The sequence below is a fragment of the Callithrix jacchus genome, chromosome 7, assembly GCF_049354715.1.
Source record: "Callithrix jacchus isolate 240 chromosome 7, calJac240_pri, whole genome shotgun sequence".
Classification (NCBI taxonomy): domain Eukaryota; kingdom Metazoa; phylum Chordata; class Mammalia; order Primates; family Cebidae; genus Callithrix; species Callithrix jacchus.
The window spans coordinates 56,147,486-56,163,332 of record NC_133508.1 but is presented as its reverse complement, the minus strand read 5'-3'; the positions used below and the strand labels follow the sequence as shown (position 1 = coordinate 56,163,332).

The 15,847-nt window shown below is 47.6% G+C and overlaps 1 protein-coding gene across 24 annotated transcripts in view; it reads left to right on the top strand.

Moving 5' to 3' along the window:
• EMC1 (ER membrane protein complex subunit 1) overlaps nt 1–15,847 on the top strand; it is a 34,426-nt gene that overhangs the window by 3,018 nt on the left and 15,561 nt on the right. For 4 of the 24 annotated variants that reach the window (XR_013519818.1, XR_013519824.1, XM_009000529.4 and 1 more), the window contains 13 exons: nt 3,969–4,093; nt 4,960–5,025; nt 5,267–5,360; nt 6,493–6,621; nt 7,794–7,920; nt 8,776–8,925; nt 9,235–9,402; nt 9,916–9,987; nt 10,364–10,423; nt 11,074–11,196; nt 11,972–12,068; nt 13,650–13,772; nt 15,543–15,742. Coding sequence is in view for 16 of the 24 variants with exons in the window: in XM_009000529.4 (XP_008998777.3) it covers nt 3,969–4,093; nt 4,960–5,025; nt 5,267–5,360; nt 6,493–6,621; nt 7,794–7,920; nt 8,776–8,925; nt 9,235–9,402; nt 9,916–9,987; nt 10,364–10,423; nt 11,074–11,196; nt 11,972–12,068; nt 13,650–13,772; nt 15,543–15,742 (1,534 nt within the window). In the remaining 8 variants the exon portion in view is untranslated. Of the gene's footprint in view, nt 1–3,968; nt 4,094–4,959; nt 5,026–5,266; nt 5,361–6,492; nt 6,622–7,793; nt 7,921–8,775; nt 8,926–9,234; nt 9,403–9,915; nt 9,988–10,360; nt 10,424–11,073; nt 11,197–11,971; nt 12,069–13,649; nt 13,773–15,542; nt 15,743–15,847 lie in introns of all 24 variants that reach the window. The other 20 variants (XR_013519820.1, XM_035307957.3, XM_078330581.1 and 17 more) reach the window with 10 other exon arrangements.

The following is a 15,847-nucleotide window of genomic DNA, read 5'->3' as shown; positions in this document are numbered from 1 at the left end:
CCACATACTGTGCTACTGCCAGGTCTTCAGGAGCAGTACCGCTTATGGAGCTGTCTTCTCCTGTGATAACAGTACCTGTTTCTGGAATACCTCTTTTTCTGAGATGGAGTCTTACTCTGTCAGTCAACCTGGAGTGCAGTGGCGCGATCTCAGCTCACTGCAACCTCAGCCTCCTGGGTTCAAGCTCTTCTTGTGTCTCAGCCTCCCAAGTAGCTGGGACTAGAGGTGTACACCACCGCGCCTGGCTAATTTTTGTATTTTTAGTAGAAATGGGGTTTCACCATGTTGGTCAGGCTGGTCTCAAACTCGTGACCTCTGGTGATTGCCTGCTTCAGCCTCCCGAAGTGCTGGGATTACAGGCATGAGCCACCACGGCCAGCTTGGAATGCATCTTGAAGCACCTGTTTGAGATTATTTTACAGTTAATTTTTTTTTTTTTTTTTGAGACGCAGTCTTGCTCTGTTGCCCAGGCTGGAGTACAGTGGCGCGATCTTGGCTCACTGCAGCCTCCACCTCCTGGGTTAAAGAAGTTCTTCTGCCTCAGACTCCCAAGTAGCTAGGACTACAGCCATGTGCCATGATGCCCGACTAGTTTTTGAATTATTAGTAGAGACAGGGTTTCACCATAGTGGTCAGGCTGGTCTCGAACTCCCAACCTTGTGATCCACCTGGCTTGGCCTCCCAAAGTGCTGGGATTACAGGTGTGAGCCACCGTGCCAGCCAATTTTTTTTTTTTTTTAAATAAGTAGAAGGAGTACTCTAATGATAAAAAGTGAATACATAAACCAGTAACATAGTCATTTGTTATCATTATCAAGTATTACATAGTATATATAATTGAATATGCCGTACTTTTACACAGCTGAAGTACGGTGGGTTTGTTTATACCACCGTCACCACAAACGTGATTAATGCAGTGAACTAAGATGTCACTAGGCGATAGGAATTTTCAGCTTCATTATAATCTTGTGGGACCATTGCTGTATATGCAATCAATCATTGACTGAAACATTGATTTGTAGTGCTTAACTGTGTATGTACAAAGCCAGGCACAGAGACATGTACCTGAAATCCCAGCTACTTGGGGGGCTGAGATGGGAGTATTACTTGAACACAGTGAGATCCCAGCTCAAAAAATAAAAAGTATGTCTATATTGGTGGTTGTATTAGGTTGCTCAGGCTGCTATAATGAAATACCACAGACTAGGTGGCTTAAACAATATAAATTTATATTCTCACAATCCTGGAGGCTGTAAATTTAAATTCAGGCCTTTGGGAGGCATTGTTTCCTCTGAGGCCTCGCTCATTGGCTTGCAGAAGCTGCCTTCTTGCTGTGTCTTTGCATGGCCTTTGCTGTGCTTACACATCCCTGGTGTCTCTTCCTCTATCGGATTAGGGCCCCATCCTTTTGACTTTATTAAAACATAATTATATTTTTAAAGGCCTTGTCTTCAAATACTTTAACATTGGGGGTTAGGGTTTCAACATAGGAAACCCTAGGAGTTTTTGATGATACAGTTCAATCCAGAAGAGTGATATGTTAGATTTAAAATTATTTATTTATTTATTTTTTGAGACAGAGTTTTGCTCTGTCACCCATGCTGGAGTGCAGTGGCATGATCTTGGCTCACTGTAACCTCTGCCTTCAGGATTTAAACAATTTTCCTACCTCAGGCTGCCAAGTAGCTGGGATTACAGGTGCCCACCACTATGCCCCTCCACACCCAGCTAATTTTTGTATTTTTAGTAGAGATTTTATAGGTATTGCCCCCATCCGCCCATTTTCTGTAATAAGGAGGTATTACTTTTATATTCAGATAAAACAACAGTATTTTATTTACTTATTTATTTGAGACAGAGTCTCACACTGTCTCCCAGGCTGGAGTTCAGTGGCATGATCTTGGATCACTGCAGCCTCCGCCTCCTGGGTTCAAGTGATTCTTTTGCCTCAGCCTCCCAAGTAGCTGGGATTACAGGCATGTGGCACCATGTCTGGCTAATTTTTGCATTTTTGATAGAGACAGGTTCTTACCATCTTGGCCTCCTGGTCTCAAACTCCTGACCTTAAATGATCCATCTGCCTCGGCCTCCCAAAGTGCTGGGATTACAGGGGTGAGCCGCTGTGCCTGGCCTATTTATTTTTTGAGACAGATTCCTGCTCTGTTGCCCAGGCTGGAGTGCAATGGTGTGATTTTGGTTTACTGCAGCCTCGAACTCCTGGGCTCAAGCAATCTTCCTACCTCAACCTCCCAAGCAGCTGGGACTGCAGGTGTTTACCATCACTCTTGGCTTTTTTTGTATTTTTTTGTAGACATGGAGTTTGCCGTGTTTCCCAGTCTGGTCTCAAGCTCCTGGGTACCAAAGATTCTCTCACCTCGGCCTCCCAAAGTATTGAGATTATGGGTGCGAGCCACTGTGCTAGCTAAAACAACAGTATGGAGTAATAATAATATTTGCTCTATGTACTTTTAGGGTTGTTTCCTAGACACACTGAGAGTAAAGGATGTGAAAATACAGATAGAAACAGACAAATATCATATAAGTCTTTGTCTTTACCACCAACTTAGCTTCTTTTTTTCCCTCCCAAACTAAACCAACAACCTAAGGATGAAAAATTCCATGTATATGTCATGTGTGTTTCATGTGCTAGAGATCACAGTACTTCTTTTTTCTTTCTTTTTTTTTTTTTGTGGTGATGGAGTCTCACTCTGTTACCCAGGCTGGAGTGCAATGGCATGATCTCAGCTCACTGCAGCCTCTGCCTCCCAGGTTCAAGCAACTCTTTTGCCTCCACCTCCTGAGTAGCTGGGATTATAGGCGTGTGCCACCATGCCTGGCTAATTTTTCTGTATTTTTAGTAGAGATGGGATTTCTCTACTAAATGTTGGCCAGGCTGCTCTGGAACTCCTGACGTCAAGTGATCCACGCACTTCAGCCTCTCAGAGTGCTATGATTACAGGCATGAGCCACCACGCCTGGCTGGGAGCACAGTATTTCTCTCTTTTTTTTTTTTTTTTTTGAGATGGAGTCTCGCTCAGCCGCCCAGGCTGGAGTGTAGTAGCATAATCTCGGCTCATTGCAGTCTCTGCCCCCCAGGTTCCATTGATTCTCCTGCCTCAGCCTCCTGGGTAGCTGGGAATTACAGGCATACGCCACCACACCGAGCTAATTCTTGGATTTTTAGTAAGACGGTGTTTCACCATGTTGGCCAGGCTGGTCTCGAACTCCTGATCTCAGGTGATCTGCCCACTTCGGCCTCCCAAGTGCTGGGAATACAGGCATGAGCCACCGTGCCCGGCCCCACAGTACTTCTTAACAGCATGGGGCGAACACCTCCTCCATCCTTGGTAGCCTACTGTGTGAGGCAAATCATTTTCTCGTACTGCTTAGGTAAGAGTGTTGAAAGTAGTGGGATACAGCCCAAGGAAAGTAAGAGCGGGTCCAGATGGGTCCTGAATATGGTTGGGGTAGAATGAGTTGAGAGAGAGCAAAGGCCTGTCCCCGTCTGTGGCCTGTCATTGGAACTTTGCAGACTTTTCCTCCAGCAGTCAGCGACAGTAGAAGGGAACGCAGGACTGTGTGCTCATTAAAAGCAGGGTTTGTGTCTCTCCTTCATTTGTAGGCTGAGTGCCTAGTCCCACTGTCAATGAACACAGAGAGCACTGTAGAAATTTAGGTCAGGTGGCCTTTGGGGTGTCACTTATCTGAAGGTAAATATGTGCTTCCATTTAGAAAGAAGACTTAGTATATCTCATCTGTTAGGAGGTAATTCTCTTCTCTTGCTCTCTTTGCGTCTGACTTCATTTAATGGAAACCTTGCTTTTGGTCAGAACCCTTCACTAATAAGCACTTCTTATATGTCCTAAAAAAAAGTGTGATGGTGATAGCCCTGTGATATGCCTTTTCCCGGAGCATTTTGTGGGATGGTGATTTTAGCTCCTTACGTTCCCCTGTTCTCTTTTCCTCAGGAGGCAGCAGTATGTTGGGAAGCTCAAGTTTGCCTCCTTGGAATTTTCCCCTGGATCCAAGAAGTTGGTTGTAGCCACAGAGAAGAATGTGATTGCAGCATTAAATTCCCGAACTGGGGAGATTTGTGAGTGAACTGGGAACCATGAAGACTGGCTGCCTCAGGGATGGAAGGTCCATTGCTAACTCTGCCTGGCCGACTCCTGAATAAGGGACATGTTGGCCAAAAGATGCCTCTCTTAGTGGATTCTGATACTTTTTTTTTTCAGTCTTACCATCTTTGAATATTTGTATATTCCTATAACTGACCTTTGCAGTTTATTCCCTCAGCCTGAATCCTGAGTGCCCTTAAATAAGATATTCCTGCAGGCCCAGGTGGGATGACCACTTGAGCTCAGGAGTGCGAGACCAGCTTGGGGAACATAGTGAGGCCCCATGCCTAAAATTAAAAACTAGTCAGGCTTGGTGGCATGTGCCTAGAGTCCCAGCTACTTGGGAGACTGAGGTGGGAGGATCGTTTCAGCCCATCAGGTTGAGGCTGCAGTGAGCTGTGATCATGCCAGTTCACTCCTGCCTGGGCAACAGAGCAAGACCTTGTCTCAATAAAAGACACTGCTGCAAAAAAACCACATTATTCTACTTTGCAGTAAACTCTCAAATACCCTCACTTGATTACCTGTACTGGCTGGATGTTTTTAGGCACTAAAATAATGAAAATAGAATTTATTATCAGTGTTTTTCTTGTGAATTGGAGGGATTTTATTAATCTTGATGGGGTGTTAGTGGGGCCTGGATAGTAGTGACTCCTCTTACCCCCTGCTCCCCTCATTACCCTGTGAGTGGGACTGGATTGCTACCAATTAGCTCTACTCCTTCCCTCCCTTGAAATAAAATTGGGCATTGCTATGCAAATGAAGAGCTCTTCATTTACCTTTCAGTCTTCTGGGCCACCCCCTTCAGTTCATAGTAACGTCTGACTTTTATGTCTCTCAGTGTGGCGCCATGTTGACAAGGGCACGGCAGAAGGGGCTGTGGATGCCATGCTCCTGCACGGACAGGGTAAGTAGAGTCCTCCCGTGTCTCCACTGTGCGGCCAGCTTCTGTTCCTTTCCTTGGCTCCTTCATCTGTACAGGGTGTGGTAGGGAAAGGAGAAGGGGTACTTCTGACAGGGAAGGACAGGTACCTGTTTACCATCTATTTGCATACGGAAATCAGAGGTAAGGCCACTGCTCACAGTGGGACCCTAGGAGGTGACAGAGCAAGTGGGAAATGACTTCACCATGATCTTTTCTTTTCCAGATGCAATCACTGTGTCCAATGGAGGCCGAATCATGCGTTCCTGGGAGACTAACATTGGGGGCCTGAACTGGGAGATAACCTTGGACAGTGGCAGGTAGGGGAAGAAACTGGATTTTTATCTTGACTGAGTTAAAGGCTTTGCTGGGATACAGATCTGCATAGATGGCAACTCTCGGCCTTTTGGCTTTTTCCCAGGGACCACTGAAGAGCCAGAACATCGAATGCCCATTGAGGGTATGGTTGCTCAGCCAACACGTGTTGAGCACCTGTTAGATGCAGAGCTCTGCGGGGTGCAGTGTTTGTGCTTGTGCTTGAATGCTCTAATTTTACTGTGATTTGTGAGTTTTGCAATGTTCTAGATATAAGAACATAATATAAAACTTCTAGTGTTTTAATTTTGTTTAAAGAACAGCTTGACCTACTGTTACATCTTTGCTAAAGTTGTTTATTTTTATTTATATATTTTGACACAGTTTCACTCTGTTGCTCAGGCTGGAGTGCAGTGACTCGATCTTGGCTCACTGCAATCTCCGCCTCCCAGGTTCAAGCAATACTCGTGCCTCAGCCTCCTGAGTAGCTGGAATTACAGGCATGTGGACCACACCTGGCTGATTTTTGTATTATTAGTGGAGACAGGGTTTCATCATGTTGGCCAGGCTGGTCTCAAAATCCTGACCTCAAGTAATCTTCCCACCTTGGCCGCCCAAAGTGTTGGGGTTACAGGTGTGAGCCACCGCTCCTGGCCCTTAAAGTTGTTTAAATGATAGGGTCATTTGTATTAGCTTATACATCTTCTGATAGTAATTCATTTGGTAAACAAGTGGTAAGCCCCCAGGTGGTGGGAACACATGGGACTGTGAGACAGTTTCTGTCATCGAGGATTCCGCTGTCCATTGGGAGGCAGGCAGGTAGCACAGTAATGACAGCACTGTCTGACGCGTATGTGGCAGAGGGTAGTTCCAGTTGTAGTGAAGTCCCAGGGGAAGGAGGGAACAGCCCTTAGGAGATGTAGGTGCTTTCAGGGAAGCAAGCAGTGTGGCCAAATAGTTGCAAGTGCAGAAGCTCAAGCTGGCTAATGAGAGAGAGCCAGGATTAGGATCCAGCTATGTTTGATCCTAAAGCCTGTTTTCTTACCCACCAAGCAACAGTGGGTACTGTTCTGGACTGTCTCTCCTAGCCTGAGGCTCTGCAGGTATGGGCAGCTCTCAAGCTGTACCTGTGCTCAGTTTCCAGGCACTTGGGCTGGTTGGCCTGCAGGAGTCTGTGAGGTACATCGCAGTCCTGAAGAAGACTACGCTTGCCCTCTATCACCTCTCCAGTGGGCACCTCAAGTGGGTGGAGCATCTCCCAGAAAGGTAAGACCACCTGCTCACAGGCAACAGCTGCTTTGCCCTACTTTTTACGAGCTCCTCTTTCTCCTTGAGGGCCCCGAAGCATTTGCTTTATCCAGGCCTCTCTCTTGTTGGTATTTCGTAGAGTATGTTGCATTCACACGATCTTGAAGGCCGTGAGTATGGGTGACAGGCTGTGAGTGTGGGTGAGACTCCAGAGTATGTCTGGAGTTTCCTTTGTACTGAGAATACTCTCCAACTGGGGCACTGGTGCAAGCCATGCTCGTGGTCATGCTACTTTGCGTGTTCTGACTTCCAGTTCAGGTTAGACAGAGCGTTTCATTCATACTGAGTTAGAACAACTCAAGAAGAGCCTAGGGTAGGCTGAGTGAGGATTGAAATGGCTCTCGAGGTCCTGCTGGTAGAAAGCATTGAAACTGGGAAGGAACAGGAGAGAGGAACAAGAGCAAAGACACCACATAGACATCTTGTGGCTATTTTCAAAGTTTAGAGCAGGACTCAACACTTCAGATTCTGCCGGGTGCGGTGTCTCATGCCTGTAATCCCAGCACTTTGGGAGCGTGAGGTGGGCGGATCTCGAACTCAGGAGTTTGAGACCAGCCTGGGCAACCTCATCTCTACAAAAAAATACAAAAATTAGCATGGCGGTGTGTGCTTGTGATCCCAGCTACTTGGGAGGCTGCAGTGGAAGGGTCACTTGAGTCTGGGGAGGTAGAGGCTGCAGTGAGCCATGATCGCATCGCTGTATTCCAGCCTGAGTGACAGAGCAAGACACTGTCTTAAAAAGACCGGAACGACAACAAAAAATGCTATGAGGCCGGTTATGAAATATCCACGAGCAACACTGGCTGGATGGGAGCTGCAGTGCACCCAGCCTGCCTGGAGGGGGCAGCTTTACCCACCTTATTGGCGCTCTGTATTTAGGCCTAGTGTTGTCAGGTCTTCTAACTGTAGGGAAAATTAGAAATCTGATTGTGAAGTGTAATCTCTTCTACATGTTGACAACTAATTCAAATTAAGAACAACAACAACAAAAGCCCCCAAACTGTGTGAGCCAAACAAAACCTATTTTGGAATTGCTAGTTTATGACATCTGGCCGAGGCCTGGCAGTCCCGGAGGATAATCCTGTCATGGGGCTAAAGCCGACGCTCCCCTTTCTTCTTCCGTCTCTTAGTGACAGCATCCACTACCAGATGGTGTATTCTTACGGCTCTGGGGTGGTATGGGCCCTTGGTGTTGTTCCCTTCAGCCATGTGAACATTGTCAAGTTTAATGTGGAAGATGGAGAGATTGTTCAGCAGGTACGGGGTGGGGGGGCGGGTGTCAGGTTCCAGGAGCCTGTGAATGGGGAGGGGACTTGATAGATTTCTTTGTACTGGGTAACAGGGAACTTGGCTGGGCAGATGCAAAAGCTTCTTATGCTCCCTCATTCTGGTCACTTGCAAGCTGTCTTCCCACTAGGCCTTTATTTAAAGTACTCATATTTACATGTGTTATCTTGTGGGGCAGCTAAACAATTACATAGATCTAGTCACTGCCTGTAATATCTTATAGTGCTGTGAAGTAACAGTAGGACACCACGTATGACAAATACAGTAGAGAGGTGCTGGTTTAAAATTATCTGGGCAGGGTGCGGTGGCCCACACCTGTAATCCCAGCACTTAGGGAGGCCAAGGTGGGTGGATTGGGAGGTCAGGAGTTCGAGACCAGCCTGACCAACATGGTGAAACCTGTCTCCACTAAAAATACCAAAATTAGCCAGTGATGGTGGTGCATGCCTGTAATCCCAGCTACTCAGGAGGCTGAGGCAGGAGAATTGCTTGAATCTGGGAGGTGGAGGTTTCAGTGAGTCAAGATCAAGCCACTGTACTCTAATCTGGGCGACAGAGGGAGACTCTGTCTCAAAAAAAAAAAATTATCTGGTATATTTTTCCAGTGACCAGAAAGAAAATCCTGATCTTTTTTTCTAAACTTTGGAGTCTCTCAGGCGGTTAGAGGGTGGGGCTTTAGGGGATAGCAAGAATTCTATGGAACCAATCATGAAGAACCTTTGAGCTTAGGCCCCCAGGGGAAGCTGGCAGCAATATTGCTGTTGGGCTGAGAGTGAAATATAAAAATCCTTCACGAGCTTCCTGTTAACGATGACTTTTCCTTAGGTCAGGGTGTCAACTCCATGGCTGCAGCACCTCACCGGAGCCTGTGGCATGGTGGATGAGGCTGTCCTGGTGTGTCCTGACCCAAGCTCACGTTCCCTCCAAACTTTGGCTCTGGAGACGGAATGGGAGTTGAGACAAATCCCGCTGCAGGTGAGAGGCTGCCACTGCTTCTTCTGGCCTGAGGCATTTTCTTCCGGAGTAGAAAATTTGGCATGATTCCCCTGGAGGGGCTTTCTCCCAGATTCTTCTGAGCAGTGGAAGCCATTCAGGCCTCTGGCTGAACTGGTATAAGGGGAAATTGGCCACTTTCCCCTTTGGGGATCTTGAACTGGAGCATTTGGAGCCACCTGCCGTGGCCTAGTTACTTCCCCCAGCAAAGTAGGGCAGGGGATGTGAGCCTGGGATGGGTCAGGGACTTGTCAAGCTGTTAGCGTAATCCTCCTCCTTCTTGCCTTCCAGTCTCTCGACTTAGAATTTGGAAGTGGATTCCAACCCCGGGTCCTGCCCACCCAGCCCAACCCAGTGGATTCTTCCCGGGCCCAGTTCTTCCTGCAGTTGTCCCCAAGCCACTATGCTCTGTTGCAGTACCATTACGGCACCCTGAGTTTGCTTAAAAACTTCCCACAGGTAACTGCAGGCAACATGGTTTGCTAGGATTCAGGACATCTAGCCAAGACATGGATGCTCGAAGGCAGTGCTTTTGAATCTGGAAATGTTTACTCTTAAGCCTAAGATTGATGGCACCTTCCCCTAAGTGGTTTGGTTTGAGAGAGGGTGGTAGCCTTAAAGTAGAAATAATATATTTCCTCCTCAGTATTACAAAGCATCTTTAGAGTAAAACTAGTGCCTTCCTTAGTCCAAAGGAAATAAGGGGACATAAATGAGAACTTCCCCATAGATACTAAGAGCGAGCAGCATGGGATTTAGGATTGGCTTGTGCCCGTGTTGGAGGTAGGGGAGAGTTCTGTTTTCAGCTGTAGATGCAACTGGGGCCTCCTCTTGCTCTTAAATGCCCTGATCATTCTGCTCCAAAGTGGGGAGCAGTTTCAACTCTAAGGCCAAGGGGCCATCCCTGGAGAAGTGACCCTCTGTAAGGCATCTGGCTAGTATTTAAGAGCCAATACCTTGTTTTTCCCCCAGACTGCCCTTGTGAGCTTTGCCACCACTGGGGAGAAGACAGTGACTGCAGTCATGACGTGTCGGAATGAAGTGGTGAGTACTGAGAACAACAGTCAGCACTTGGGGTTTTCCTTCCTGGTCTCTGCCAGGAACCCTGAAAATCAGAAGTCTGGGCACATTGGCCTAGTCAGTTTGAACCCAGGGGGCAGGAGGCTGTTGAGAAGTGAGGTCTTGCCTCAGCTGTAGAGCTTCCTGTGCACCCCATTTCTCCCCGGGAATGAGACCCTAATGTGACGACCTTATTTTCATATGGGGCTATTAAGGGTTGAATAGGCCTTGTCGGCAGGGGTGAGAAATGAGCTTTGCCTTCTTCCAAGTGCTAAGAAGACAGAAATAAAAGCTTTATTTCAGTGACTGGGAAGTGACTCTTTGGCTGAATTTTTTCCTGTCCTTCTCTTTCTCATAGCAGAAACCTAGCAATTCTGAAGATGGGTCAATGGGGAGCTTTTTGGAGAAGTCTAGCTCAAAGGTAGGGTGTGGCATTGGGCAGTATGCCAGACCTAGGACGCAGGCCACCAAAGAGAGTTGGGGGAGCAGCTTTGGTTGGGAGCAGGTCTCAGACTTCCCAGCTTCAAATGGGGTTTCCTAAGTACTGCAACTTAAATGATGTTTCTCTTAATCCCATTTTATTGGGAGATTAGGAGGTAGAATCCCTAGAGTCTGTTCCTAGCCACTTTCTCCTCTGGGCCTCAGCGTCCCCATTTCTACAGGGACCCGGCTGGCACAGTTGAGTAGTAATCTGTACAGTTGCTCTGAAGTGGAAGCATGAGACCCTGGCTGGAGGCATAGGTTCCTGCTGTGCTTCGTCTCCCAAGCTTTTCCCTGTCTCCTGTCTTGCTCAGTCTTACCTTGCTCAGCCCTGCTTCTCTTTCAGAATTCTCTGCTACACTGTACTGGCCTCTAAGACAAGTACGGTAGTTGTAATTTCATTTGTTTACTCAGGCACCTTATTTCTGCCTTAGAATTTAGCTTGCTTTTCTCCTTTACTTTCCTTTGTATATATTTCCCCTTCTGGCCTGGCTTCTTCTCTAGAGTATTGGTCCCCAATCCTTGGACTTCCTTTGGTGGGCTTTGCTTTGGGAGATACCTGTAATTGACCCATGCTGTCTGTACCCCTAGGACTCTCTGGCTTGCTTCAATCAGACCTACACCATTAACTTGTACCTCGTGGAGACAGGTCGGCGGCTGCTGGACACCACGATTACATTTAGCCTGGAACAGAGCGGCACTCGGCCTGAGCGGGTGAGACAGAGCCTTTCTCTGCAGACTGTCCTGTGGGCTTCTCAGCATGGGGCTTCCCTTCCTCAGGGCCAGGTCATAGCCACGGGGCTTGGATTAGGCTCTCTGAACACGTGTTCTAGTGCTCCCTGAGCCACTGACTTGTTAGAAATCAGAGTAAAGGCGGGTATTACTTATGCCAGCTTGTCATTGTGCACCAGGCACTGTGCTAAGCTTTTAACTCACACTTTAATTGATAACCCTCTGAACACTCATGAAGTGGTTGTTCCTGACCTGATTTTAAAACAATCCTATGGCCCGGTGGGATCGAGTACTATAGCCAGAGTCATGGAGCCAGTAAGAGGTGTTGCTGGGGTTCAGCTTCAGGTCTAACTCCACAGCCTGGACTCCTCATCACTTCCCAGTATTGCCCTTGTGTACATTTGGTTGTGTTCCTCAGCTGTTTGCGCTGTGACTTCTTCGTTTCTAAAGTGGAAAGTCTAATCCCAGCCTCCTGCTCACTTTGTGGGGTGTGATTGGAGCATGGATGAATGGTGTACCCGTAGAATACTCAAGTTCTTTCATAGAAAGGCCTGGGAGACCCCAGCTTCGTTGTGCTGGCTTCTAAGAATGTATGTCACTTATTGGCATCCAGATAATAGTTACATTGTTTAGAAATCAAATAGTGCCATGACCTGGAGCTCTGTCAACTCCTGATGCTTTGACTCCTGGGGTCTGGCACTGTCAGAGACATTTGGATCCTCACTGACTACACTGGTCTTGACTGTGTGGCTTATAGCTGTATATCCAGGTGTTCTTGAAGAAGGATGACTCAGTGGGCTACCGGGCTTTGGTGCAGACGGAGGATCACCTGCTACTTTTCCTGCAGCAGCTGGGTAAGTAGACCTCAATTTCCCCAATCAGATGGTTTTTTGGGAGGCTGTGGACAAGTTTCTGCAAGAGATCCAAGTGGAATTGTGCCCTGAGTGTGTTCTTCAAAGCCAAATGTCACCTGCTTTTTTTTTTTTTTTTTTTTGAGTTAGAGTGTTGCTCTCTTGCCCAAGCTGGAGTGGAGTAGCATGATCTCAGCCCACTGTGACCTCTGCCTTTTGGGTTTAAGCGATTCTCCTGCCTTAGCCACCCGAGTAGCTAGGATTACAGACCTGTGCCACCACAACCAGCTAAATTTCCTATTTTCGGTAGAGATGTGGTTTTGCCATGTTGTACATCTGGTTGTGTTCCTCAGCTGTTTGCGCTGTGGAACAGGCTGGTCTGGAATTCCTGGCCTCAAGTGAGCCAACTGCCTTGGCCTCCTAAAGTTGTGGGATTACAGGTGTAAGCCAACGTGCCTAGGCTGTCACCTGCTTTTTTTTTTTTTTTTTGAGATGGAGTGTTGCTCTTGTTGCTCAGGCTGGAGTACAGTGGCGTGATCTCGGCTCACTGCAACATCTGCCTCCCAGGTTTAAGCGATTCTCCTTTCTCAGCCTCCCAAGTAGCTGGGATTACAGGCATGCACCACCATGCCTGGCTAACTTTGTATTTTTAGTAGAGATGGGATTTCACCATGTTTGTCAGGCTGGTCTTAAACTCCTGACTTCAGGTGATCCACCTGCCTCGGCCTCCCAAAGTGCTGGGATTACAGGCATGAACGACCATGGCTGGCTGTTTTTTTTTTTTTGTTTTGTTTTTTGAGACAGAGTTTTGTTCTCATTGCCCAGGCTGTAGTGCAATGGTGTAATCTCAGCTCTTTGCAACTCCTGCCTCCTGGTTAAGGCAATTCTCCGCCTCAGCCTCCTGAGTAGCTGGGGTTACAGGTGTGTGCCACCATACCTGGCTAATTTTGTATTTTTAGTAGAGACGGGATTTTACTATGTTGGCCCAGGCTGATCTTGAACTCCTAACCTCAGGTGATCTGCCTGCCTTGGTCTCCCAAAGTGCTGGAGTTACAGGTGTGAGCCACTGTGCCCGTCCCGTCACCTGTAAGAATAACTTGGCATTCTCCGTGGGATACAGAACATTTCTCCCTTGACCTATTGATTCCAGTCCCTTGCTCTGCCATTTCTCCTTTTATGCAAGAGCTTGTAGTGATCCCTCAGTCGGCAAGAAGAGTCTCTTTAGAAAATCCGGGAGGGAGGTTTAGCTTTTGTTTTTTTCCTGAGACTAGGTCTCACCCTGTTGCCCAGGCTGGAGTGCAGTGGCGTGATCACGGCTAACTGCAGCCTCAATCTTCTGGGCTCAAGTGACCTTCACACCTCAGCCTCCCCAGTAGCTGGGACTGTGGGCGCCACCACCATGCCTGGCTAGTTTTTTGATTTTTATTTTTCGCTGAGATAGAGTTTTGCCCTGTTGTCCATGCTGGTCTCAAATTCCTGGGCTCAAGCGATTTGCCCACTTCAGCCTCCAAAAGTGCTGGGATTACAGGAGTGAACCACTGTGCCTGGCCCCAGGCTTAGCTTAGGTAAAAATGTTTCCTGTAGCAGGGAAGGTGGTGCTGTGGAGCCGCGAAGAGTCCTTGGCAGAAGTGGTGTCCCTAGAGATGGTAGACCTCCCCCTGACTGGGGCACAGGCCGAGCTGGAAGGAGAATTTGGCAAAAAGGCAGGTATGAACCTAAGAGGTTGGAGCTGCAGAGTTGCTGGAGGGGCCAGTCTGGAAATGACCACAAGAGACACTGTGTCATGCATCTCTGGCTTCCTGGGCTTGGCAGATTGCTAGACTTTTCTGAATGAGCTTTGTGATGAGGTCCTGGTGCATTTGTGGCCATATGGTTTATGAAACCATTCTTTTCTGTGAAAGAATGAACTGTGAATCCTTCTAGGGAGAGCTAGGGCAAAATCCCTCTAAAGGAAAGCTGAGGGAAAAAAGTCTTAACTTGGTATAGTAATGGCTACCATTGCCTGCGTACTAAAAATTTGCCAGGCACCGTGTACTCACTGTCTCCAAAGCAGCAGCCAGTCTGTCTGGAGACATGATTTGGTTGATCTGGGTATTGTGGAAATAGCCCAGTGCCCTCTAAAGCTGGCCATGGTCCCAACTGCCCGGATGAACTTGATTCACTCTGCTCTGATTCAGTCCTGCCCCAAACCCTCTCCCTTCTGTCCATTCATCTAGCTTTCCAGTGGATAGCTATTGAGGGCCTGCTCTGGACCAGGCACTCTGCTAGGCAATGCACATTTTCTTAGGCTGAAGATTAATTTGACTTTACTGTTTATTTCTGCTGCCTGGATCCAGCGATTCAAGGTAAAACCTGCTTCTTGCTGCTTTGTTGCTTGTTGCTTGCTCACATGGCTAGCTTTTGGTTAACTGTTTTTCTTCCTGACTTGGACCAATGAGGTACATCCTCTCTCTCTCTCTCTCTCTCTCTCTCTCTCTCTCTCTCTCTCTCTCTCTCTCTCTCTCAATCTCTCTCTCTCTCTCTCTCTCTCTGTGTGTGTGTGTGTGTGTGTGTGTGTGTGTGTACTGCCATGCTTGTGACTTGTCTTGTTGCCTTTCAGTTTTCTTCCTTGAACAGAGGTGGGTGGAAAATAAGATAAGCAGAGGTTCTGCTCCTTTTTTAGTGAGTGCTTACCATGTACCAGGGACCACACTAAATCCTTTATGTACATCATACGATATAATTTTGCAACAGTCCGGTGGGTTGCATGCCACTTTACAGATGAGGAACCAGAAGCAAAAAGGTGAAGTATACTTCTCAAGGTTGCACAGTAGTGAGTGGTGAAGCTGGGATCTTAATCCGAGCCTGTCAGATTCCAGAGACCATGCTCTCTACCTTGCTTCCTTGTGTCTGTTTCCAAATCTGTGGTCTCCAATGGAGGAGATTCAGAGGGCAGTGGCTTCCTTGATGGCATCAGGGATAGAGTGAATGATGGTCCTGGGAACTTTTTGCAAGTATGTCTGTTGGTGCAGGTTAAACAGTTGACAAAGTAGGAATGAAGCAGTGAGAGCTGGAAGTACCTGCTCATGTTACACATTCATTTACCTGCACCCCACCACCCCCACACCTGTACCTTTTTGGCTTTGTCATGGCACCCAGAAGCCCTCCTCTGCATCTTAGATGTGGGGCTGTGGTGGAGACATTCATAGCATGGCTACCTCCTGCATGCCTGATTCCTGACCTCTTAAGTCTCCTATTCCAAGATTCCATCTGGGTTTAGTTGTAAGAGCCAGGTAAGTAGTTTCTGGAAGCTCTTGCCTGACTCTTACTTGAGTGTGAGACTGGGCATCAGGTATAGGATGCCCCCTGGGCTTGTGGCCTAGAGTGTGGACTTTTATCACTTCAGAGGAGAGGCAGAGATCCCGCATTAGGAAAAGCATGTACCTCCTTCTGGACCCCTAGTCTGATGTAGAGTGTGTTGCTTTTCCTTTACACCAGATGGCTTGCTGGGGATGTTCCTGAAACGCCTCTCGTCTCAGCTTATCCTGCTGCAGGCGTGGACTTCCCACCTCTGGAAAATGTTTTATGATGCTCGGAAGCCCCGAAGTCAGATTAAGAATGAGATCAACATTGACACCCTGGCCAGAGATGAATTCAACCTCCAGAAGATGATGGTGATGGTAACAGCCTCAGGCAAGGTGAGTGGGGTTTAAGCCCCAGTTACTGAACTGTTTCAAGTTCTGAGGATGGGGAACAAAAAGCCTTTGGTGGGGATAACACTGGTTCTAGTTTTCAAGGACCGA